This window comes from Scomber japonicus, chromosome 20 (genome assembly GCF_027409825.1).
Source record: "Scomber japonicus isolate fScoJap1 chromosome 20, fScoJap1.pri, whole genome shotgun sequence".
Lineage (NCBI taxonomy): Eukaryota > Metazoa > Chordata > Actinopteri > Scombriformes > Scombridae > Scomber > Scomber japonicus.
In genome coordinates this window covers 5,848,298-5,875,696 of record NC_070597.1, presented here as the reverse complement: position 1 = coordinate 5,875,696, position 27,399 = coordinate 5,848,298, and the positions used below count along the sequence as shown (strand labels likewise).

Genomic DNA, 27,399 nt, shown 5'->3' with positions numbered 1-27,399 from the left:
TTTTTTTTTTTTTTTTTTTTTTTTTATCCTTCTGGTGCGTTTTAAACATAAAAAACATAAAAAGCGCAACTTCATTACGCACTTTAAAACTAAATGAAACTGATTTAATCTTCCAACTTGATATATGTGTATTACCTGAAACTTAAAGGTGCGTGATGAGCTGTCTGTCTTTTTCACACACACACAAACACACACACACACAGAGAGAGACGGAGACAGAGAGAGAGAGAGAGAGAGAGAGAAAAAAAAAGAGAGATTTGTAAAGAGGGCAGCAGCCCGCTGGGTAATCACTCGCCATCACTTCCCCTCGGCATTTTTTGTGAATGGAGCTCATTATGCATGCAGCCTCCACGCAGCTCCATTCACAAGCAGCGCTCCCTCCTCTCTCTCCCTGCAGGCTGCGTGGATCTCACTCAACTCTGCCTAAATGACCACAAACGGTTAACGGATGGATTATAAGATGGATGGATATTTGGACCAGCAAGTGCCTTACACTTTAGCAAATGTACGTATGGATGAACTCTTACTGTTACTGTTACTTCGTTGCTTCTTTTTTTTTGTGCCTTGTCTTTTTTTTTTTTAATGACTCCGCTACTGGGCTTTATCGCTCGCTCGCTCTCTCTCTCTCTCTCTGTGTCGTCTCGCGTCTGCACGAGTTTTGGCTGAAGCGACTGTGTGTATGCGTGTATTTATGTGTGTGTGTGTGTGTGTTTGTGTGCGATTGAAAACTACTTCTCACCCCCCGCTTAAAACTATGACTTTATAAAATAAAAGATATAGCAAGTGTTGCATTTGAACTATGTTTGTCAGCGGGTTTCTTTTTGGCTGAAGAGAGTGTCAGTGTGTGTGTGTGTGTGTGTTGTGCCAAATGGTCACTTTCGTCAGACGCAAACAGCGCGTTTGTTTTTCCAAGATTTGCCTCCACAACTGAGAAATGTGTTGTTTTCTAAGGAGCTTGGTGTTCACCCAGCTGCAGTAGGCTTTCATTTCAATTATGACAAATCATTATTATTATTATTATTGCTTATTATCTTATCTTTATTTATTTATTTATTGAACAAACGTGTCCAACCTTGTTTTTCTGACCACATTTTAATCATGGCATTAGCTCATTTTGACACTTATGTGCTGGAAATGCCTTGTTGAAGTCTGTTTCTCACTTCTTCTCTCTTAACATCTATGGGCTTTTTTTTTTTTTTTGCAGAAGTCGCAAGGAAATGGGCCCCTAAATAGACTGTTGATGGCAGCGAAAAGGAAATACATGGACACAGAATTACCCCCTCAGGAATCTGAAGGTAAAGTAGTGGAAGTTGTCAATTTTTGGCCTTTAGTGTCTTTTTTTGCATAAAGCATGTTTACATCATGGTTTTATCAACCCCAAAGAAATGAAATGTCAGTCTGAGGGGCTGAATGTGAAGTTACTACATTATTAACATACCATAAGATAACAGATGCATTAGTGAGTATATGTCAGCTTGTCATTCTGCAGTGTGTTGATTTCTTCTTTTCTATCTATCTTTCTTTTTTAGACCTCTTCCAGGATTTAAGCCAACTCCAGGAGACATGGCTCACAGAAGGTGAGACTTGCCTTTTTTATTTTTTTATTTTAATGCTTTTCTGCAATGATTTCCCCATTTGTGACAATCATGAGGCTTCCTGATGTGTCTATGTGGAATGATAGGAGAGCACAGAAACCTAATATATACAATAATGTGTTCTATGTACTTGCTTTCCATCATCTATCGAGTGTATGTGCTTTTTTCTTGCTGTTGTTGTTGCTGTTGTTGTTTTAAAGTGCTGTCATAAAACTTTGGCTACGGTGAAAAAAGGTGACTGGTGAAAAAAAGATGACCTCCTTAGCTGCTGTAAAGAGACTCACTGGGGAGCCCAAACTTTTCTGATGCAACACACATGCTCATAAACCATACCAAAAAAAAAAAGAAAAAGAAGTCCAGGGAGAGAACACAGACGGGACATTATTAGCTTTGAGCATGTCCTATTTTGGCCATGTTGGCATGTAGCATGCGTGCCAACCAGCAGCCAATGCAAACAAACACAGTATTTGGCTTGTGTCACTCATAGCCATGAAATGAGGCCCCGGTCAGAGGCAATTGTCAGCTAAGAAGACTTAATAAGTGCAATGATGACGTGCACTCTAATCAAGTAATTATACTGTATGTCAAGAAGAGGGAGAACAACACGAGCCATGAGTCATTATATGGTTGTTTGGTGGTAACCTGGAGCAGAACAGTTGCAGCAGGATAGTGACTGTCTGTGCTTAAAGCTGCAAGTTAAAAAAAAAAGAGAGAGAGATAGAGAGACAGAGAGAGAGAGAGAGAGAGAGAGAGAGAGAGAGAGAGAGAGAGAGCTGCACCCCGAGGTGTGAATTTGTTGTGTTAGTTGCTTTGATGTGCTTTGATGTGGAGGTTTGAAGGGAAGCACCACTTATTTGACATTTTTATTCTGATGTGAACCAAATCAGCCTCATAAATCAAAAAAAAAAAAAAAAAGTTAAAGTCCCCCTCCATGTTTAAAATGTGTTTTTTTTATTTTTTAAAACTTCTCTTGGATGTTGGAGTCGGACACTAAAAGGCTGTTTTCATGTTCCTTTAGCTGAAGGGGTGAAGTTAGGTTGTGCTCACCTCTTTTTTTTTTAAATCTCAGTTTAAAGCGTACATGTACAAGCATGATTTTTGAGACATTGCAGCTATTTTGGAAGCCAGTTGTGTAGATTAGACGTGTGTGATGTGGGAAGTTGAAGCTTTCAGGGCACAGACACTGAAAAAAGGAGATATATTGTGTCCAGCTGGTTTTAAAATACTTTTTTTAATAAGGGAGAAAAAGTATTGCTTCACTTTTTATACGTCTTATAAGATATCTGGAGGGAATCTTCTAAGTTTTAAGTTATGGCAGAGATGTAATTGTATTTTTTATATAGATGCTTTTCTCATGAAGTGACTACTAGTGCTTGGTTGGTGCTCTGTTGTGTGTTTTAAATGAATTTCACAAGATTTCTAAGTCTGAGAAATTGCTAATGTCACCTTAAAACAGTACAGCAAGTCCCAATATTGACATTGAGTCATACGCAGTGTACAACAGAACAGCAATAGGGGGAAGTGAGGCGGTTGCAGTGAGTTGAGTAAAGCCCACTCCTCCTTCGGGTCAGCTACTGTTTATAACAAACAATGCTGCATCTACTTTAAGTTTCTCACCTTTTCTTATGCAGCGTTAAAAAAAAACAGCAAGTTCGCTTCACACCACTGTCTCAAAGCAGACAAAGACGAGAGAGAGAGCCAGCGCTAATAAAACTGCAACAATGGGTGTCGCTTCAAAGTTGGAGCCTATTTGTATTCACAGATTTAGCTGTAAAGGCCACCCAAAAAAAAAAAAATCTATTTCTCACCTAGTCGTTCAGTTAGTTTTGGTTTTACTTGCCCAGACTAGAGATTAGAGATATCAGCTGTTAGATTTCCCTCAGAGGTGGATTGAATTGTATTTGTCATGCTCAAAACTGTGAAAACAACATTTTTAAAAGATTAAAAGTAACACATCTGTTCATAAATATCGTCATGGTTACTCTGAATAATCCTCAGAAGTCACCGTGATGAGTTTTTCTTTTTATTGGAACTGTAATCTTGTATGAAAAGTGATGACAGTGACTTCTGTGGAAACTTTAGAGCAATGAGGGCACTATTTCTGGGAAGTAGTTGTTACTCTTTAATTAAAAAGAAAAAGTATTTTCCACTCATTGTAAGCAACAGAAGCATAAATCTAGTCAACTTCTTTTTGTATTGGGGGGTGAGAGAAAGAAACCTCAGAGCTGGATATCTCAATTATATGAAACACAAAGTCAAATCTAGTATGGCTTGATTTCAATTTCACTGTCAGGTAAATGAGAATGAGCTGAGTCTTTATGGTAGGACATTATATTATATTATATGATGTATTAACAAATTGGGTGGCAGCTTATTGTTGAGTGTCAGAGAGTGAAGAAAGCAATAAAAAAAAAAGAAAAACAGGAGAGAAAGATGGAAGTGTAACTGTATCAAAGTGTTATTTAACCCTAAGTACTGGCTTGTTTTCAGCTTCCCCAGCTAAGACCTCTCCTTTCCTGTTGCATTAATTAAAGACCTTATCATGACTGATTGTAGTTGTGAGGGATTCACCAAGATTGTAAAAGCCGGGTAGCTTGAGGGAAGTTTTTTTTTTTTTTTTTTTTTTTTTTTTAAAGCCAAAGGAGAGCGGAAGCAAAAAAAAAAAAAAAAGGTGAAGAACTGAATGGCAAGAGTTCAGGAGCTTGTCACATCTTGTCTCATTGGCCTTTAGGTTTATATGACTGAGGCTGTTGCTTAGCTCCTCCCAGGATCTCCCACTGAGAGAAAAAAAAAAAAAAGTCATTCAAGGTGCCTGGAAGCATCAGGGGGAGAACATGCGTCTGTGCTCGTATAAACACACTTTCCTTCTTGTGCTGACTTGCATCTCAAAACCCCAGACGAGGTGTTCCTGGAAACAAATCAGATACGCAGGCGAGCGCTCATACACACACACACACACACACACACACACACATACACACACACAGGAAAGTGCGCATAAATATTGGCCCCTGCTCTGTCTCATCAGCAGCTTTATTTACCCCCCCCTACCCCTCCTCCAACTCCCCCTGAGGGTAAAAAGACAAGAAAATTTTAAAAGGGGGGTAATATTATTATGGTATAGTAACCCACAGGATGCTGCCTTATATAAGAAATCGATGTCATTTATCTGAACATGCTCCAAAATGCCATCATCCGGTTTCCTCTGCACAGGAAGGAGGAGTGTGACGACAAGAAAGTAGATTTGAATTTCTTATTTCCTCTTTTTGTCCCCCGTCTCTCACTGCTGCGCCCTTGTTTTGGCTTCTGTGATGTGCGCATCATTGTCTGGAAACCTCCGTGGATGAGGAGAGGAGGGGTCATTTGGGTAGAACGCTGGGTTGGATTTAAGTTCTTGGGAGAGAAAGACTAAAAAAAAAAAAAACGGAGGCCTCGGTGTAGACTCATGGTGACATTGTGTCTGAGAAATATAAAAATAATTTAATGAGGAAGTTCTAATAGTGAAATAAAAAATGTCTCCTTTTTTAGTTTCTGTATTAAGTTGCTCAAGGATCTACAACATGGTGCCATTTTGATTTTTGTAGCCCATTACGCCCCTGATTGGGTTCATGTTATTTAATGATAGCCATCAACTTTTCCTTACCAGTTAGCTTGTACCATGACGTAAGTGCAGGTTCCTGGGCAATGGAAACACTTTAAAAACCCCAGAAAACTTGCCCTGTTTCTGCTCTACGTTTTAGGGTTAGGTCATTAATTCAAAAGTAGCAAACAAAATGCCAGAGCGCTTATGGCTCAGTGGGTGAATTTGACCTCCTCACCCTTATAGTGGTGGTGGTGGTGTTGGTGGTGGGGGGGGGGGTGTTGGCAGTCAAATCACTTGGGCTTTTCTAACCTGTTTGTGTGACTTCAAATCCAAAGCTCCCAAAAGCACAATTGTGAATGGGTTTGGATTCCCCCAAAAAAAAAAAAAAAAAAAAAAAAAGGAGGGAGCCATACAATAGTGTCTGTCTAGCTCTGCTGCACCTGGGCCCTGCATTACTGACTGTGCTTATTCACAGAGATCCTGGATGAGTTTCATTATGAGGGAGGGTATAATCAAGACCACTGATACGTTCTGATATTGTACACCACTGCAAGTCATTTAAGATCAGATATAAAGATATTGCACATACACTATATCACTGTAATGACTTGCTCTTTTATTTATTTTTTTATTTTTTTACAAATCAGTGCAAGCTGGCTGAATATAGTCTCAGAGCCACTTACATTAATGCATCACAGTATTATAACCAACTGATATATTGATATATGAACTGTTTCTACTACTTAAAAGGAAAAGCAGTGTGATCAGATCTTAGTGTAGCTGTGTTCATTCAGCACTGCATTTCATCACTTCCCTTGTATTTAATGCAGTTCCCTTGTTTTATCTCCACTTCTTGCTTTTTTTTTTTGTGACTATAAGAACGATTCCTCAGCTGCACAGCAGATGAAATCCAGACTACTTCTAGATTGTGAGACAAAGTCCCCGCGCTTTGGGACAGAGATAAGTTGCATCTGAGTGGCTGGTTTGTCACAGCACTTTGACAGATTTCCTCACTTGTTTAGCCGGAACAGCCTGTTTAGTCTGTCTGGATTTGGACAATGGAAATAGACAGGAGCTATTGGTATTCCTGTAAATGTGACTATTGGCATATGAGATGTGTGACTAGTTTTACATAGAAAAGAAAAGAGTTGCGTGTCATGACATTACTGTGTAGTATAAATGAATGTGGAGGGGAAATGACTTCCTTTCAACTGATTAGATGTCAACTTTGGGCTCTGTGCTGTTTTGTTTTTTTTTGGGGGGGGGGGGGGGGTTTATGAAGAAGAAGGATTAGGTAACATTTCTTAATAATGGGATGAGTTTTCAAAATGTGTATTTCAAAACTTCATTGTTTAATCTGTTGTATGATGTGTTTATTTATTTAATCAAATCCTAAGTTTGAGTTTAATACATAATAATCTCCCAACACAAAGACTGGATGTCAGTTTCATGGTTGTTGTCAGTCTATATGTCTGTTTTAAATTGGCTAAAATCTCTAAGCTGATCATAAAATCTACATGAAACACATCTGGACATGATACTAGTCAGCAGCTCCGTGTTGGTGACTCTGGCGTATTGATCTATGAATAAACAAAGTACTGGCACGCTGCAAAAAAACTGTAAAAATGAAGGTCGCTTGAATGAAGCCCAGCGTGGCTGTGACTCAGATTTCAGGGAAGAATAAAAGAGAGAGAGGAGGAGGAGGAGGAGGAAAGGAGATACAGGGAGAGGTCAGATGTCATCTAAAAATATGATAATAATAATAATAATAATAATAATTTAAACATAATGTAAAAATTTTGGATCTTCTTTTTCTCTTCCCATTTCAGCTCAGGTTCCTGACAGTGATGAACAGTTTGTTCCTGATTTCCACTCTGAGAACTGTGAGTACATTCAATTTCTTTGTCCTTTGAATGTGATCAGATCTTTTTTTTAATATTATTATTGCTGTTTATTGAATCACACAAAGATTCCTACAATATACAGAGCTGTGCACAGACAGCCTCACCCCGTCTTTCAGATTTGGTCATTTGGCTTGATCGTGTAATTCCAGCTAAAGTATGCATGCCTATGAGAAAGTGAAACCAGCGGTCAAATTTGGGCTGTGAAACCGCCAGAGGCTTAGGTGGGGATACTGTAACTCGCTGATGTTACAGTAATCTCTTTGGCAGACAAAGCTATGCAGAAACAGAGGGCCTAATGAGCCAGTCATCATGAAGTGAATTTGGATGCCGGCAGTATGTGCTGCCGTCATCCATTTGCATGCCTTTGAAAAGCTGAATGGGAACGGCCCAGGAAACCAGTAAAAAATTATTCAGGGCCCAGGTACAAAGATGGCCTTTTGTGCATATCGGAAGGTGTAAAATGGGAAAGCAAATTCCTGGGCTGCACAACTGAGCGGCTATTTGAATGAGTTTCCCTTTCTTGTTGTGTGTGCTAACAATGGCAAATCAGGATCTAGGTGGGGGTACGTGTTGCTCTACAAACAGTTTTTTTTTCAGTTCCATTCATAACACTGCGGGCCTTTCCATCTTTGGCAATGACAATGAAATGCTTAGCAACTTAAAGAGATCTTAAAATAACTCAACAATAATCTCATCACCCAAGTAAAACTGACAGCTTTCAGTCCCAGTCAAAGGCACTTCCTCCAATTCAAACCTCATGCTCCTTTTGTATGTAAACATCATGTGATTAAACCAGCTCCAAGTCACGACTGGTCAGCCCCTCTGTGACACATGCCCTGTGCAATATTGTCGCTGTCTGTTGGCCAACAATGCAGGCAGAGGAAGCACAGATGAACCCAGGGGCACACTGAGGTCATGTCTACTTAACCCCCTGGCCTGTCAGCCAATCAGCTGTCAGGCCACTGCTAACGGTTGACCCGGGTATGATTTGCAGGGTCACGGGGGCTTCGGTTTGACGGGCAGCTCATTTATACACAGCAGAGACACTCCGGCGTTGACAGACAGTGTCCCTGCTGGTCACAGTCAATAGCCAGAGTCCAGTTAGAGCATCTCTATTGAGCTTTGATTGATGGAAAACTGAAGCTGACAAGTGACTTTAAATCCCAGTTCCTGTATGTGGTATATTAAAAACAGCTCTTCATAAAAAAGGCTTGTCTCTTCCGATAGTTAACTGAGACACACTCACAGTGTCTGGTGCGCTTTTAAAAACAGGTGACTCACCTGTTTTGGAAACTCAAGCGCATATAAAAAAAACATAAAGCAAAGCCCTAATCCCAGGTCACCGGGAATATAATTGATACTTCCATTGAAAAAGGAGCCATGGTAAAATTAAACATTGTTGTTTACTGAGTCAGGTTGTTACCTGCATGGGTGTGGTGTTGAAGGAGAGAGAGAGAGAGAGGGAGAGAGAGAGAGGGGAGAGACAGAAGGAGGGAGCCAGTGAAACAGAAAAAAAGAAGAGAGGCAAAAACATTTGGACATGCTGGAATGCTAGATTAAGGAAGAGGGAGGGGGGTGGAGGGGGGCAACGGAGGGATTGTGCAATACCTGCACATCTGGTAAATCTATCTCATCTGGTTCATTCTCCTTTAGTTCACAGCTAACAAGCGTGCTCTGTCTGCAGGCTGCCATTGAGGGAAGGTTATGCAAACATGCAACTTTTATGTACTTGCTGACCTGCCTGTGTGTGTATTTAAAGGTAATTGAGCCATTGGTGATAACAGCGTACCATATTTTTTCCATTGAAGTAATGTGATTGGACCTGCATGGAAACTAAAGTCTTAAAAGAAGGATGTGATTTTAATCTCAGGCTCATCAAGAGGAGAGGAGGATTAATGTTCGTTTTTTTTTTTGGCGCTGACAGAACCTTCAGGGTTTGTTCTCGTCCCGACGCTAGACTGTCAGACAGATTCCTTTTGTCTGTTTTCTGCCTGCGGGGAAGAAACACATGGAGGTGTCAATCAAATCTAAAGTGCATATACTTAATTAAACTTAAATAGTTTGAACATGTCACTACTTTACTTTCTTTTGTGCGTGTGTGTGTGTGTGTGTATCAGACACGCTAAAAGGCCACAGTCTGAACGTTCGCCGAGGCATTGCCTGCGCTGAGAGCTCGTTCTTCTTTGTCCAAGTATGTTGTTTACACTTGGAGCAGCTCGAGAGATGTGACCCATTCATAAATTTTCTTCCTGCGTGCGTAAGAGGAAGTGTGCCTCTCCCTCCCCCCTCTCTCTTGCTCTCTCTCTCTCTTTCTCTCTCTCTTTCTCTCTCTCTCCCTCTCAGTCCTCCGCTGCTCTCTCCTTCGGTCTTCATTCATAAAAAAGCCCTACAGTACTACAGACCCCCCCCCCCCCCTCTCTGACGCCCCCCGCCTCTTCAAGTGGATACTCCAAACTCCTCCTTCCCTTCCTGTGTCTGTACAAACTAAGTTGAATTTAAAAATCTGGACCCCTCACCTCCCCCTCATCCCCACCTCCTCTGCCCTCCCCTTTCCCTTTTCTCTCTACCTCTCTCTCTCTCTCTCTCTCTCTCTCTCTCTCCACACACACACACACACACACACACGCACACACACTTTGAGTGTTCCAAGATGTGAACTAATCCAGCGATTTCAGAGCTGTGTGGGACGATTGTTTAGTTTTGTGCCTTGCAGTAATTATATAGGAAGTTGCGGGTATAGAATGCCGTTACAGTGCTTCTCGGACAATGAGTTTAGCAAGATTAGAGCAAGTGAGGAGGATGAAAGAGGAAGTAGAGGAGAAATCATGATGATGAAACTGCACTGAGCTCCTTCATAATCCGCGTCCTCTTTTTTTTTTTTTTTTTTGTTGTTGATTCGATTTTTTTGGTTTGTTATTAGGTCTGTTTGTGATTTGTTTACGACATTTTGCTTAGCGTCAGTATTTTGATGAATCATTCGGCCCATAAAATGTCAGAAAATTGCAAAAAACACTGAATTATAAAGACATTAAATTTACTAAAGGTCAAGATTATTTCTTAAGATTGCTCAGCAACCATCAAAACATCAGGATTTTCTAATTTATCATCACATAAGAAGCCAATCCTCACAATTGAGAGGCTGGAAATAGGTAATATTTGGGCTTTATCAAAAATGTCTTGAGAAATGAATCAATTATCAATATTTTTTGACTAATCTCTACTCTCCAATATGATAGAGATCATAGCAGGACAAGAAGATATAATTAAGCACAGAAAGACAGAAATAGGCAAAGAAAGGGAGTACAAAGACGAGAAAGAAAAAGTTCCAGTAACCCAGCTCTAACCAAATCCTCCCAGCAGTGTGTCTCTCTGGCTCTGTGTGTTCTGCTTTGTCATGAATTCACAGCCTTCCTCTTGTTTGGGTTGTTTTTCTGGATCAGAACTGGCCCAATCAGGCCCTATTTGGAGTATGGGGCGATGGGTGAATCGAGCCCCTCCCTCCGTTTGCTCTCCCTCTCTCCCCAAAAGAGAAACATGCAGCCCTGTGTTCTCCACTTTTCCAAAATACAGCTGCTATGCAACAAAGTGCGCAAAAACAGCCAGGTGCCTGCCAGATATGCACGAATACCGCTCTGGCTTGCTCGCTCTGGGGAGGCCAAGCTTCCTCAATGACTGTTTGTTGCTGGTGTTTTGTTTATCTGTGCTCCTCACGTGGATTTCTGCTCATGAGTAAAATAGCTGATTTCTTCTTAAGTGAACAGATGATTTCTTTCGACGGGGCCTCTCATCCACTTACTTATGCGCACGTATAAACACACTTGGCCTGCTATACACGCACATCACATTTTACACACATACAAACTTCAGCCCTGCAGGTTTTATGAATGGGCTGGTTGTGAAAGAGCGGCTGAGGCAGCACATTGAGTTAAGGGGAGTGAACCTTCATTCATGACATTGGGGGATGTTATTCCACCAGGAACAACACCTAAGAGAGAGATGCTTCTCTATTTCTCTGTCTGCGTTTTCATCTGAAGACTTTTAAAGATCATGCTTTCAATCTGCACCTCCTTTTTTATTTGGTGTAATTGCAATCACATCTTTGAGAACCACCAGATTTAGTTTTTTAGAGAGCTTCAATTTGTTTTTAGGATAGGATTCTTTAGACATTAATTAGGCCTCTTACTTAATCGTATCCAATAAAAAGGGGTTTGTGAAGGCCAAGCATGTAGCGTAATAGGCGTTAAACAGCTTCCAGTGGGGAAGTAAAAGCTGTACTTTTACGTGTTGATTCAGAACAGCCCTGTCAAATCCAGGGGGCCAGGGGATTTGAGCCAGGCAGCGCAGCCCGAGTGTCAGCAGCATAGCTTTGTGAATGGACGGCAGTGTGTGTTTTATTACAGGAGAGTGAGGGGAAGTGCATGTGAGGAAAAGAGAGAGAGAGAGTGTGTGTGTGTGTGTGTGTTTGTGTGTTTGTGTGCTAGTGCATCCCTGTGATATTCATGTGCATGCTTGTATATTTCTATTACATATGAGCGTGTGTGCCTCTAGGTTTGTGTGTGTGCGTGTGTGTGTGTGTGTGTGTGTGTGTGTGTGTGTGTGTGTGTTTACTCCAGCAGGACGTCTCTGCTTTCTGTAGCTGGAATGTTTTCTCTTTTCGAAATTGAGCACAGACCAAAGAGGGGAACAGATGCTGAGAAAGAGAAGGGGCAAAGCCGTAAAAATAACAGTAGTTGAACTTGAAGTAATCACCAATAGGAAGATACAGGGAGTGTGTGTGTGTGTGTGTGTGTTTGTGTGTGTGTGTGTTTGTGTGTGTGTGTGTGTGCATCAACTGTGCACACATGGCAGTGATGATGTCCAGTTTGGACATCTTGCCTGTTTAAAAGGATAATCCCAGTTTAAAACAATTTGGGCATTTCCTTCCCCTTATTTGTAATAATGAGATTGTGAATAGACGTAAAACAGACCCATGACTAATCATATGCATTTTTCTGTGAAATGAGCAACTTTTCCTTTGGGTGGTATTCTCGGTATGCTTACTTTCCAAATAAAGTGGTTTAGCTCATCTTAAAGTACCTCAAAGTACTTGTTGGATTGTCAGACAGTGTGTGAAACCCCCTCTCCTCTCTCTAGACCTTCCCAAGAAGCAACCATCAAATAACGATTATCAGAATTTAGACTTATTTTCGTTTTTGACACAACTTCCTTCTTAATTCCATTAATGCCTTCAATGAACTTTCTGAAAGTGTGCGTCATTTTCCTCAACTGTACAATTCATCATGTGTCATCTTTCTTTATGTCTGCAGATTTTGGGCCTTTCTCAACAGCTATACACATTTCTGTTACTTGCTATTTGTAACTAGAATACATCAAACTTAAACCCCTATGATCATCTAACCCCTTGTGTTTCTTGACCCCTCTGACTTTGTCACCCTCTTCCCAGATCTCAGCTATTAAAATAGTGCACATAATAATATCAGACCTAACAGATATGACAAAACTATGACAATTAAACCCAAATTGTAAGTTGAATTATCCTTTAAAAACAGTTTTTGCTGTCCTTTTTTGGCCAGCATTTATACATGGATCTCACTCTGGTGTCCACTTCTATATGCCTTACAGTCAAACACACACACACACACACACACACACACACACACACATCGATACACAAACGTCACACATGTGAGTGGAGGAGGTGGCTGCAGGAGTGGACCTTTAGTAACCTGCTGACACAGTCCAGTAGGTGTGTAGAGCAAGCGTGCGGTCGTATCGATCCTCGCTTATCCAGGAGAGGAGTAGGGAGGAGATGGAGAGGGTTGATAGATGACTTGATAAAGATAAAGCACAGATAAATCAGCATGAAGGCAGAGAGGGGAAGGAGAGGGGTAAGAGGGGGTCAAACGTGCCATGAAGCATTACGGTCGAGATCTCGATCAAGACATTGAGAAAGGGTTAAAGGGAGGGAGTGGAGGGAGAGGGCGGAGATGGGGGGGGGGGGTTGCGAGAAGAGCAGGAAGAACTGTGGATGTGGCATGTGCACTGATAAGTCCAAGCAAGGTGTCCCGGCCTTTCCGTGTGTTATCTTAGTCTGATAAGGCAAATTTCGCCCTCAGGAGCGCCTGCTCGAAAAAACGCACGTTCAGTCATGCCATCCAATATATACACGAACAAACAAATGAAACACTGCACATGCACCCCCCCGACCCCCTCCCTCCCCTCCCTCTCCTCCCTCACGTCCACGATACCCTGGTGAGCAGCGGGAGCTCATTATATCATTTCAGTAACAGTGTGGGGGGAGGATCGATCGCTACATTAAACATTAAGAGGGGACAGCTATATTGGGGGCTGAGGGATTGAGAGTGAGGAGTCAATATTGTGCCAGATTAATTATATCCACCCCTCGCCTGTGACGGGATGTCCCTCTCCCCGCACATGTCCTGGGACAGGGATGTATTGTATCGGGTCCACTAAACAGCAATGGGGCAGTGAGATTTATGACTGGTCAATGGCCATTTATAAAAAGCCAACGCGGCACAATTGAAAGTGAAGTGGACAACAGGGAAAACGTGAGATGTCAGAACATTCACCGATAAATTTGTGATCCCGGAGGTCGTGGAAAATATTAGGTTTATTAAATTTGGAGTGTTTCTTTCCCTTATACAGTGTCAGGACTCTATAAATATACTGTAAACTCCTACTTGTACCAGGAGGATTTTTCTTTCCTACCCTCAAAGCCAGAATTTCTTGTTCCCGTCAATCACACCCTTACTGAAGCTGTCTCCTCTGACTAACAAGAAAAAAGCAATTATTCACTACACTGTTAACAAGTGCAAGGGTAATCTAGGATACTAGACTCTTTGTCCATGACTGATCTCCCATAATGCTGATTGATATCCAGTTCATTGAGAAGATGCAAGGCCAACAGTTCAGGGAGCTTTCTGAGAAAAAGAGACCACATGTTCTGACAAGTACATTCCCACTCCTTCAGACAAACACTGCAATCTATTTCCAGTTGACAAAGGGGAAGTGAAAGTTTGATGTTTGCAGAAATGTACTGTTGCTACTGCCTTTCTCATGATGGGTGTCAGTCAGATCGACATCCTGTTAGCCAACACAACATTAAACGTTTTAACGGCCAACGGAGAAAAAAAAATCATTTGTCAGGAGGGTGCCTATTGCTGTCTGAACCAATCATCTGTCTCCCAGATACCACTGAACTTTCAATCAATCTCGTTAGGCTTGTTTGGCAGGTATCTGAAAACCATGCTTTAAATATTCAAGGATCCTGAAGCATTATCAGATGAGAGAGGACAACATGTAAATCAGATAGAGCGGACACTAATGGATCCAACACTCCTGAGCTCCCTAAGCAGACAGATACTGAAGCCACTCTTGGGCCTTTTGGCTCTCAGACACAAGGATGAGTTTGTTGTGTTGGCCAGGCTGTTCTTCTCTTCTCTTTTCTCTCTCTCTCTCTCTGTGTCTCTGTCTTCCTGATTGTGCAGTGACCTGAGAAGTGCACACACATGTCCAGCACATGTTTCCATGCACCAGTGGAATGACTGGATAGACTGTGCAGTCGTAACGGTCTGGATTGTATTGTATCGCCTCATTTCCCTTCCCTCTCTTACTCTCTATTTCTCTCACTCTCTTGCGCAGATTTTTTTCCATTGAACTATAACCTACCAAGCCAAAATACAGCAAAAACATATTTGGTCATGAAGAGTAAGGACCAGAGTCAGCATTTTTAACATTTGTTTTGTAATGTCTTTAAAAATGATGTAATGGGTACTTTGTTTACTGGTAAAGAATTATGTTTATATATAACCCTAACCCTAGCCCTAACCCTAACCCTAACCCTAGCCCTAGCCCTAGCCCTTACCCTAACCCTAGCCCTAGCCCTAGCCCTAGCCCTAACCCTAGCCCTAGCCCTTACCCTAACCCTAACCCAACTCTAACCCTACAAGCTAAATTATTAGATGAAGGAGGCAGCTTTATTCGCTCAGTCTTGGCAATCTCATTTATAGAAACTTCCATCACGCTTACTGCACTTTACATCATAGCAACAGCTGAAAGACTAAACTAGCTGGTGAGATTGCAATCGCTAGCCTTAGCTAACTAGTTTCTTACTAGTCGTTTCCTATAGTCAAAAAATTCTAATTTTGATTCACCAACATTGTAGTAGGATTTTTTTTTTTAACTAATAATTATGTTTTTTGTTAGCTAGATCACAGACGCTTCACAGAGTAGTAATCATGCTCATTTTAGGCTTCGACTCTGACAATTTGGTGTAGTTTCAGGCAACAAATCAGCTAAAATATTAGATGAAGGGGGCAGCTTTATTCGCTCAGTCTTGGCAGTCTCATTTATAGAAACTTTCATCACACTTACTGCACTTTACATCATAGCAACAGCTGAAAGATTAAACTAGCTGGTGGCTAGCCTTAGCTTAGCCTTAGCTAAAAGTTGATATATTAACTGGTTTCTCACTAGTTGATTCTTATAGTCAAAATTTTGATTCACCAATCTCATAGTAGGATTTTTTTTTAAACTAATAATCAAGTTTTTGTTAGCTAGATCACAGAAGCTTAACAGAGTAGTAATCATGCTCATTTTTGGTGTAGTGTCAGGTAACAAATCAGTTTAAAAGGACAACAAGACTGCAAAAACACGATTTAGATGCTGCATATCCTCATTACATTCCCTGAATACTGTCTACAATTTTTGGGTATTATGTGTGGACTATATATGCCAATGTTTTTAAATCAGCATAAAAAGGTACAAAATTAAGGCATTATACAACTACTACTACTGTATCATAAACCTTTCAACATTTTTCTTAACTTCACTCTGTGCTCAGCTTTTCGTTTTCATATATAGTTCACATAAAAAAGCTCAAAAACGACTGCACCCAAACTCGATCCGAGAAAGCAAAACATTGCGTGCACGACTTTAAAATGACCATTAAAGTATAGGTTACATCTAACTTAAAATGCATGTGTTGACAGTCAAATATTTTTAAATTACACTCTTCGCTTTTCTCTATTACGCCTCCCTCTCACCACAATGGAGTCATGAATTCAGCAAAGCCACTCATGTCATTTGCAACCCGTGTGAATCAATAACTTCCTTTTTAGGCTTTAAAACCATTGTGGCATAATTGGCATCAGTGTTTTTATTGATCCATCAACACATAAGGGATCATTTGCCCAAGAGTGGGGAGAGCCAGGTGTAGCCTATCACGCATTTTCCAGCTTGCTTTCAGAGTGTCTGGACAGTATACCAGGGGCCACGTGCCGCTCACACCGCAAAATGTACAATACATATCATGGGAGATATGAACCAGATCTCCAGATATCCCCGAGATGGAGTTAAGCGAAAGACTTGAATCTTATTTGTATGATTGGACCTATTAAGTGTGTATTTATGTTACGCTCACATGTTCCTCGGTTTAGCAAGATCCAGTCACCCTGTTTGACACTGGGGCTGATGTCCAATGAGTTATTGTGAGCGAGGCTGTCGTGTGCTGCAGACTTCCAGAGGCTTAAGACTTGGCCAAGTCGCACATAAACATTCAATGTAAGACTCTCCAGATCCACTCCTGACTTCAGATTGGATTTCCCTACACCAGGGCCTTTAATGGTAGGAGATACAGTGTCTAAAGTAAGATGGGGGAGTTCATAGCGAGGTCTTGTCAACCCGCCTGACACAACTCATTCAATAGTGATATTAAAACGTTTTCATTACTATACACTTAAGTTTTATCTCCTGGCTTCCTCTCTTTTATTTTAGTTGCTTAAAGGCTACAAAATGTAGGATTTAAATATGATTTATCAAGATCATAATACTATAGTCTAATAAACCATCTTTATACATGTGCAAACTACATCTGTTTGCTCAAGGTATCTGTCAGTATTTGTGTTTTTTTAGGAATCCCACAGGAATCCAATAGTGTTTCCCAACGTGTTCCTATACGGCTGAGCTAAGGGGCCCATTGTGTAGAGAAGAGTGTGGTGTGTGTGTGTGTGAATGTGTGTGAATGTGTGTGTGGGGGTGCCATCCCTGCTCTTGCGATTTGTTTGTGGTGAGTGTCTGCTCAATGGGACCCCCCCTATGTAATGATCCCTCTACTTCCTAAAGCACTCAACCATGACCATCACCTTTCACCCTGCATCCTCCCCCTCTAAGAGCCAACATTTACATATGTAAAAGTCCGTCTCCACCCTGCCTTTAGCTGGGGGTCATCTCGATACGTTAGCGCTTAGACTAGGGTGTGAATGGGAGACGGGTACAAGAATACAACAAAATAAGGAAGGAGGAGATAAGACAAATAGGGAAGTGAGGGAGAATCCTTTGACCTTATCAGGTTAGGGGGTTCTGGGAATGTGCCACAGTCCGCCCAGCGCTGAAGGAGATAACGCATACACTCCGTCCACAGGCGCGTGCTGGCACAGATATTCATATATACATATACTTTGCTCTACACACTTCTGCGTTATCTCAAAAATTCTCCGCTTTAAAAGGCAACCACTATTGTGTACTGTATCTGTCTTTGCAGTTCTAAACACCTTTCAGGACTTCACGGTATGTACCCAAGTTCATGAACCGACCCCTCCTCCCCCCCACCCCCCCAACTTCCCTCTTGCAGAAAAGAAACTCTGAAATATGAGGATCTCTGCGAGAGGGTGATGTAACATTTAACAAAGCAGTGAGAGGAGGTCACACTGCCCCAAATAAAAGCAGGAAGAGAGGGGAATGAGAAGAACATCATTCTCCCTGGATCCGTTTACAAGACTGCCACTACCTTTATAAACTTTAGGTACAAATTTGACATCATTTGGACAGGAAGATTTACAGTAGTAGTTGGTGGAGACCAGAGTTTGTTTTAATTTAAGGACTATTCTTGGAATTGGGTGTTGGATTTATTCCAGAATTATGTTTTTAGCTTCTCAAGCTTATGGCGTGGCTCTGAAGATGGCAATTTTTCCGTCCACAACTTCCGTCCAGACTCAAAATATCTCAGCAACCATTGGATGGATGGATCGCTATGAAATTTTGTACAGACGTTCATGGTCCACAGAGAATGAATCCTAATATCTTTGGTGATCCTCTGACTTTTCATTTAGCGCCACCATTGGGATGACATAGTCTGATTTTGTGTGAAATGTCCCAACAATGGTTAGACAGATTACCATGAAATTGGGTCCAAACATTAGTGTTGCCCTTAGGATGAATTGTAAAAAGTTTGGTGATTTCAGGTGAAGGTTGTAATTTACCCAATGGTTTGTGATCAGTTACCTTATAGTACATTATAGTTACATTATATACTACTTCAGCATGTTCGCATTGTCATTGTGAACATATTAGCATGCTGACATTAGCAATTTAGCCCAAGCCTAACAGAGGTGATGGATCTAGATGATTAGTTTTGTTTAAATTTTATTAGTTACAAAAACTGTGACGAAATTACTGCTTTGCACATGTTCCAATCAGGATCAAATCATGGCTGTTTAAAGAGAACTGGATGCAGCGTTGGAGGCAGGGCAGCCGTTCATTCCCATGAAATTTGCTCAGTGAAGCCATGAAGCCAATAAAGCCACTATGATAACATAGCCTACTGCGCATGCTGTATGGACCCAGAGTGTTAACTTCCAGTTAAAACAATTAAATCGTGTGGGTCTTCTACACTTTCTGAATGTGATCGGACCAAATGGATTCAATTATGCTTGGTCATTTTGCAGGGGTTGTTTCTAAGAAATGTATTCACTGGTTTACAGACGTCTCTTTCACAATGTAAGTCTATGAGAAAGAGTCTTTTTTGGGCGATGTTGTAGTTACATAGGTTGGCCACTATGTCAAATTGGCATCAAAGCCTGGCACTGTTCTCGGAGTCTTAAATAAAATGTATTATGTTTTCTATTTTCTGCTTGGTTTGATCCATAGGGTTTATAAATTAGTATATTCCCTGTTAGTGAATGTGTTAACCGGAACATCAATCGGCTCGGTCTAATTGGAAACGTGCGCAAGGCAACAAATAGCAATCACAATCACAGGCAGCTACACAAACACAGAAAGCTGTCAGATGCTCATTTACTGGATTAATTAATATGCCAGAGAGTTCACACACACAAAAAAAAAGCTCTTACGCACACACACACACACACACATACTACAGCTGACGCCATTCCCAGGCCGGTCTGTTTGAAATTGAACATCCTCATAAACCGACAGCCACATCAAGGGCAATATTCCTGCCAATCGCATTAGTGGCTCTACTTGGCTCCATTGTGAGTGGACTTGTGTACACTCTCTGAGGATTGTTTGCAGTTCATGGCCATGGCCGAGAAAGGGGGGAATGTCAATAGACAAATACACTAGTATTATTAGAGCGGCAGTCATGTGCCACCCTCTGTGTACTAGCAGACGAGCTGTCGGCGACTTAGAGGAGGCAGGAATCCCATCGTGTCTGTCTGGGAAATCTGGGTAAATGCTCGCTAATCCTGTTGATCCTTTGCTAAAGCCAACACTTCCTCACCTGCCTGGGTGCCATGGGAGAGTGAGTACAGACCAAAAATAGGACGGTTGTTATGATGAGCAGCACTGTTTCATTGTTAGATTATCCTTTTTTTCACTTCACTATGCATGTTCCCACTCTCAGTTGAAGGCCAACGAGTTTAAACTAGTATGAATCATTGGAAGATGTCACTTTCATTTTTGGTACAATGCCACAATCACACAAAACTACATAGATTTTCATGAATGACGACCCACCAATGATTGGGGATCTATTGCCAATACATATTAAGATTTCTATTTGAAATTGAAACTGTATGATTATTTCCCTCACATATAATATTGAGTCTATGAAATATCAGAAAAGTGCTTGTCACAATTACCACAATTTCCCAGAAGCAATGTCTTAAATTTGCTTGTTTTGTCCGACCAACAACCCCAAACCCAGAGGAAATCCTGAGTGACAGAGCAGCAGCAGATTCTCAAGGCTTTTATTTCACTCCTTCATTTTTTCACTTTCTATCCACTGCCTCGGTGGGGGAGTCGTTTCTGGCCTTATAGAGTCAGTCAGACATCTTTTCTCCTCCTTTTTTGTGAATGGACGACAGCATGTAATTACCTGGGCTGAGCTTTCAGTGTGGCCTGCTCCGTCAGCTCCACACCCACTGCAGACACACAGAGACACACACACTTTCAGGCATACACAGACACATGTTCACAAGCACGCACATAGATGCAGATTCGCCAAGATTACAATTACGCACACACGAGTGCATGCTCTCGCACTCATGCACACATGCGCACACATAAATACAGGCCTCCCCAGCTGGAAGTGCACAGCTGCTGCTGTTTACCCTGTCGGGACCAGAAAAACATCCTGTACAGTTCTCCGGGTGAAAACCTCCCCTCACATAATAAACACAAGCCCTCGGCACAGTTTGAAGCTCCACTTTGGGTGGTTTCTGTGGCCGTCAAGGCAAAGGTCCCCTCCAGCAGTCCAGCTTGATAGACAGTTTGGTGTGTTAAGAGATCGAGTGGATGCCTGTGGGGAAACCTCAAATGGCATAAAGTAGCTAAATATTTTGGGGTTGGTTGGAAAGGCTGGCATTATCAGGTTATCACACACACACCCTTACACACACCACCTTTTTATTTCATCAGCTTCACTCAAAAGCAAAAAAACAAAGTACAAGCCGCGGCTAACATCTGGATACCAATAGGAAAGAATGCTGAGACACAGATTCAGTGTATATGCTGTTCTAACAGAGGTGTGACATTTGCTTTCATCAGTCCTAAGACATCTCTCTGGCCCGTAGAGTTGTTTAGCTTTAAGCTTGACTTTGACAGAGGAAGTTTTGGCTGCTGTTGTGTCTGGAAGAGTGAAGAAAAGTGGGCGAGGACACTTTGGGCTTCTAAATGACTGCTGGAATGTAGTCGTGTGTGAGCGTGTGTGTTTTTTTGTGTGTATGAATTTCTCAATGTGTCTTCAAGTGTGTGTTTATACGTGTCTGTCTGCTGCCCTGTGTTTTGCAGTTGACAGTCACTTAAGCATTTTGGCTGGCACGTAAAAGAGATTCCTGTGCAGACAGAAGTATTTGCATTTGCCTTTGAGGTTAACAACAGTAGTATCGGGGCAGGGCTGAATGAGAGAAGAGAATATACAAAGTTCAGTTGTGTTTATGTGTGCCAACTCTTATCTCTGTTTTCTGTTTACTGTCTTGTTGTAGCGGTGGCATTTCACAGCCCTCCAGTCACTATCAAGAAGGAACCGCAAAGCCCGGGCTCCGACCCCAGCCAGTCCTGTAGCCACAAGCAGACCTTCAGCTACCCAAGTGGAGAGCAGTGCCTTTATGCCAGGTATCTTCACAATTTACTCCTAAAAAGTGATCTGACCTGTCTCACAGTCTCTTAACCTCATTGTTTTTATGTGTTTTATGGATTAAAGAATCAGTTTTCTCAAATAAAAACATTATCTCACCTACCCTTAGTGGTATCTAGCCCATAGAGATAGTTTTGGTGTCTGGTTACTCCACACATCAGCAAGTTTCAGAGGGATGGAAACAAATGGATGGAAATTGAGAATAAGACTTTACCAATCACAGTGTTTCCTCATATAAAGTCTCTCATTTTTAAATTTCTAGATAAGAGCAAAGAAGAGCATTTCCTCCTCCTAATTCCTGTAGGCTTCTTATTCAGATCATTGTTCAAATTCAATTAAAGCAATGATACATAAACTGATTTATTGTCTCTGCATATTTACTGACATCCAACATTACAAAAGGGCGGAGTAGAAGAGACAGTGTTGTCTTTATTTTTGCTTCTCTCAGTAACAACAGCTATCATTGTCCAATGGTAGTAATAACATGATGAAAACCCCAGCAGTGGTCAGCTGTCATGCATAAGTCAGCACTGCTAGCACTAACCACATATTGACCACTAAACCCTTTGCACAAAAAACTCCCATTAGCTCTGTTTGTTGTATTGACTGGAAAAAAGGTAGTAAAACTAGCGCTCCTCCCCAGCTCAGCTATGTTGTAATGTGTTTTTATACATGGATGCGTGTCCTCAAGAGTGTGTTCATGGGTTTTTTTTCAGTGCCTATGAGCAAAAAAGGGCTGCAGGAGGAGCCAAGAGCTCATGCCCAGGGACACCCATGTCTCCCATGCAGCAGCATTACTCCCCAAAACCTGCCACTGCCGGACGGCCCGATGCTGGCTACATGAACCCTGCTGCCACCTCCCAGCCACTGCCTAGCAACAGTTACCCCATCAACGCAAGGTGACACACCACAAAAGTTTTGATATGACCACACATGCATGATATTTCACAAATGTGGAAATAATTCAACAGTGATCCTGAAAAGCAGATATTTTATAACCATTAAAAACATTATAAATATAAGAATATTATTATTAGGTGCATATTGCATTGAGTATGAGATCCTGAAATAAGCTGCTCTATCATATTTCTCAGTTCCAGGTATCAGGGCCCTTCAGGAGACCCCATGTGCCCCCAGTTTCCCCCACCAGGACAAGCCTTTCAACGCATGCCATCTGCCCCTGCGGGACATGGCAGCAGTGGAGCCGGTGGAGGCGGGGGTGGAGGGCCTGGGGGCGGAGGTGGCGGCAGTGGTGGTGGTGGCGGTGCTGGGGGTTATCACAGGCAGCACTCTGACCCCTGCATGCCCTATTTGCAGCAGAGCTTTAAGCAAGAATACCTGGACCCGTTGTATGAGCGGGCGGCTCACATGGCAGGGCCCGCGCACGGGACCGGACAGGGACAAGGGCACGTGCACGGACCTCACTCCCACCCTCACCCTCACCCACACCCACATCCACATCCACATTCACACCCGCACCAACACAGGTTCCCACCGGCCCACATGATGGTCAAGCAGGAGCCCACAGACTACACCTACGAACCTGGTGAGTGATACAGAGCAGCTATTGACAAAAATGGTGATGCAGATAAAGGCAGTTTTGTCATGACTTCTGAATTAGAATATAGTTTTTATATAAAGTGAGTGAAATATGCTGCTGCACTATGTTTCAGCACTATAGGAGGATATTAAATGAATTATCAAGGTTACTGAAGATTTAATTGTACAACTAAGTAGACTTCATGGTATCTTTTGAATTGTAATTGAATGAAAAGGACAGAGAAATATGTACAATTGAACATTAACTTTCATAAAAATGTAATAATAGCATTGAATAGAGTGTGACTAATACAGTATGTACCTGGGAATTTACACTACAATTACTCAAGGGTTATTTGACATTTTAATCCGCCTCAAGAAAAAGTCCCTTTGAAGGCAAACCCTCCCCAGTGTGCATAGCTAACTCAAGAACAAAATGTCCAAAAGGCAAACAAACTTCTTCACTGTATCTAGACTCCTACCCAACTCCCTCCCTGCCTCCTCCAAAACTCCTCCTTTCAACTCTCTGACACTTTGCAAAGAAAAGAAAAAAAAAGTTGTTTTTTTTTCTGCTGCAGCTACACTCCTCCCTCCTTCTTTACCCTCCCTCCCTACACCGCTCAGTGAGAGAGAGAGAGAGAGAGAGAGAGGGAGAGGCAGAGAGAGAGAGAGCGAGAGAGAGGCAGAGGAATTTCATTGAGAAAATGGAGGGCACTGGAAAGACTAGAGTCCCTGGTGGAGTGCTCCGGGGTTTCAGGTTGCACCAGCGGCTTCCTTTTTCTGCAGGCAGATGAACTCATAATGGAAAAATGAGCGTGGCCGCAGTAACCCGAACCTCTCACTGGCTGTGCTTTGGGTGAGGGGAGGGAGTGGTAGGAGTGGGGGGGTGATGGGGGGTACGGGGTGGGGTGGGGTGGCCAGCTCAGGCTCTTTAACAACAAGCCCCACCAGTACAGTGGAGAACATAGAAACCAGCTCTTCTACTTGCCTCTCTCTGAATTTAAAAACAAGGAGTGAGAAATATAACACTTCACATACACTGTGTCCTCATTCACTTGTGTTAAAGCTGCTATAGGATTGAAAGTAGAAAAGCTTTTTTGTTTAGATCCCCGCAGGTCATACATGCACTGTGGATGACTATAAAGAAAGCCTCCTAGCGCTGAAACCAGCATACTTTCTTATGCATAATAAAAGCAACCTATTTCTTTTCACTCACCATGTTTTTACACTTGCACCGGATAGCAAAGCAATAGCACAGCCTTGAGAGAGAAAGAGAAAAAGTACAAAAGGATGTTTTTCTGTGGATAACTGCTGGGAGGTGCAGGGAGTTGAAATTGGTGGAGTTTCCTTAGAAGTGTCTCAGATATGAGTTTGACCAACTGCAGAGGCCGAGCGCAAATAAAAGATCAAAGATTATCGTACTTTTTTGTCGCACAGCTAGACAGTTATACAATACAGGTAGTGCAGGGTGAAGTCTGGATGCTTTAGTCTAACCAGCTGAATCTGGAGGATGGGGCGGTGGGGGGGGGGGGGGTGTTTGTGCAGAGCTACTCAATGACCAGTGCAGAGAAATGTGTGTATGAAACAGATATTGTAAATGTAAATGTTTAATGGGATTAGTCAGGAGATACCAGATTAAATTGTGTCTGTTAATGAAAATATTGTTTCTTAAATTGAGTATTTTGTGTTAAAGGAAATTCATTTTATTTATATAGCACATTTAAAACAATTGCAGATGACCAAAGTGCTGATCAGGCTTAAAAACAACTAAGAACAATAGACAATAATACTAAAAAAAAAATGTAATTAAAACATAATATATGTGTTTATATGTATTTTTATATACATGTACACACACAAACACATACAAGCACATTATAAATCAGCGGTATTACTGTAATACAGTTTATGAAGTTGAGTAAGAGTTTTTTATTTGCTGTTAATTTTTTGTTATGTAACTGAAAGAAAAATCCTGTCCAGAATAGGAAGATCACAGTCATGTCAAGGGACAATGGTAACGGAGCCTATAAAAAGAGGTGCATTGAAATAAATGACAAGCAAAAGAAAACAACACCAGTGTTTTCTTTAAATATGTACAATGTGAACAATGGCTGCAAATGCCACAAGTCTACGATCTCATTTTAAAAGCAGGCTTGAGAACGAGACTCCAGGTTTCACATACAAATTGTCATTCCACCGCTTAATCACTGCTATTGTTTTGCATGAAAGACACAAATGGTCATGCCACTCAGTACAACAATTAACCCCGGTGCACTCACACCCAATCTACCCATCACTCCCGGGTGGGAGCTTGCCATTGCAGGCAGACGTATTATTTACAGTATGATCGAGTGCTCCTGCCCCAGAATGGAGGGTTTGATTTTCCCCAATGGCATCTTATCACAGTCACAGTGCTGCAGCTGCATTCCCTGGGAGTGAGTCACGGCCAGAGCCAGAGGCGAGAGAGGCGAGAGAGAGAGAGAGAGAGAGCTGCACCTTTTTTAGTTTTTATGCTCTCACTTGTCTCGTTCGTGTGGGTGACAGACACTATTATAACAGACCAAACAAACACATATACAACACCTTTTGTGTTTGTACAGACAGCCGAAGAAAAGACACAAACAACACACACAAAGGTGAACAGAGCAGTCACAGGAAACGGAACACAAAACCCTTAGCAACACCCCTTTGATTGCAGAGTTCATTACAAGACGTTAAATGCTCTTTACAAGTGTCCCGACTTGCAGAGAATTTTTTTTTTTTTTTTTTTTTTGCTCCAAGGTTTATGAGGAGGAATATATAAATCTATTTCAGTGAATGCAGTTATTTGAGTCAGTCAATGATGTGCCCAGACAAAGTGCAGACACTGTATACTGTACCACAAGGCTGGTGAAGGTGCTTGCTCATGGCCTAAAAATACCACCAGAGACAAGAGAAGTGATATGATAAATGCAGCGTTTGTCCTTGCAATGTCCGAGGGGGTGTTCATACAAAATATCCATATAATACAGTCACTTTTTTTCGGAGCTGATTTTTTGGCTTAGTAAGCAATAAGTTTGAGCTCACTCACACTGATCAGATTCACACCAAAGTGACTCTTCTTTAAAAGTTAAGCCATTATCCATTCTGCCATTTAAATTGATGGTTGACATATTTTGGGCATCATTTGGGCTCTGTTTGTGTTCTTGGGTAAATTAGGAAGCTATTTCTGCAGACAATGAGTATACAGATGGACTAAACACATATTTTAACCATCAACTATTTGTCTTTCTGTTGCAGATGTGCCTGGATGTCCTTCTATGTACCACCACAACGAGGGCTACCCAAACCCCCAGCATAGCAATGAAGGTAATCAGTTTTGCATTATTAGTTTTGGGAATTGTGAAAATCTTAGAAGCTGTAATCCAGTAGAACGACTCACACTAATGTCAGTGTACTGCACATGCATGCACCCAATCTTCTCCTTCTCCACTGCTTTATCTACGTTGAGCATTTACTGGCTGGAGCTCTGCGGTCATTGGCTAACCGGCGTAGAGTGTCCGTGTTTCCATTGGCTAACCAGCGTTGTGTCTATGTTTCCATTGGCAGAGACTCTCGCCTCACCCCTGCCTCAAGAATCCCTGAATAAACATTACTCCTGGAAAAAAGCACACGGTTTTCCCCCAGCAGAAATGAACAACAATCCTCCCCATTCACTTCCATTGTTTGTTAAACCATTTGGGCTAATTGTAATATTCATTCACTAATTACACTCAGCATAGGAGCCCCAGAATGACTCTTAAAAAGGGGCTAAAAGGATGTTATAAATAAGCTAACAGGCCCTGAAATTGGGAGCAAAGATCCAAGTCCCTTTCAGATGTCTCCTCTATGAAATCCTCTCCCTTGTTGAAGTGAAGTGTTCTAGTCTAGCTTTTGTAAAAGACGAGTACACACTTATTAGCTTAACATTATTCATGCGTGAGTGGATCCTTGTGTTTTTTTGTTTTTTTGGGGGATGGCATTCAAAAGCTTGGCACAGATCCCAAAATGAACAACCTTAGTGCTCTGAGATCAAGACCCCTTAAAACTCTAACACAGTCTCCCTCTTTGTTTCTCAGGCTATCTGTTTGAAAATGACTCCCGCGTGGTTCCCGAAAAGTTCGAGGGTGAGTACCTGTAATCATTCTCTCACACACACACACACACACACACACACACACACACACACACACACACACACACACACACACACACACACACACACACACACACACACACACACACACACACACACACACACACACACACACACCAGTCGTATAGGTGTTAGTTAAATAGCAGCGAGCAAAGAGAGAGAAACACTAGCCAACCACGCACTTCAATCTCGATACCTGACTATCATCT

General features: G+C 41.8%; 1 protein-coding gene across 1 annotated transcript in view; it reads left to right on the top strand.

The window, feature by feature from the left end:
• The first annotated feature begins 352 nt into the window (after window positions 1–352).
• The window catches only part of etv4 (ETS variant transcription factor 4), a 34,738-nt gene continuing 7,691 nt past the window's right edge, over window positions 353–27,399 (top strand). The window contains exons 1-9 of the mRNA XM_053341721.1: window positions 353–505; window positions 1,205–1,295; window positions 1,530–1,577; window positions 7,008–7,061; window positions 21,326–21,455; window positions 22,194–22,376; window positions 22,572–23,023; window positions 26,296–26,364; window positions 27,114–27,161. Coding sequence (XP_053197696.1) covers window positions 449–505; window positions 1,205–1,295; window positions 1,530–1,577; window positions 7,008–7,061; window positions 21,326–21,455; window positions 22,194–22,376; window positions 22,572–23,023; window positions 26,296–26,364; window positions 27,114–27,161 — 1,132 coding nt within the window. The 5' untranslated portion in view covers window positions 353–448. The remainder of the gene's footprint in view (window positions 506–1,204; window positions 1,296–1,529; window positions 1,578–7,007; window positions 7,062–21,325; window positions 21,456–22,193; window positions 22,377–22,571; window positions 23,024–26,295; window positions 26,365–27,113; window positions 27,162–27,399) is intronic.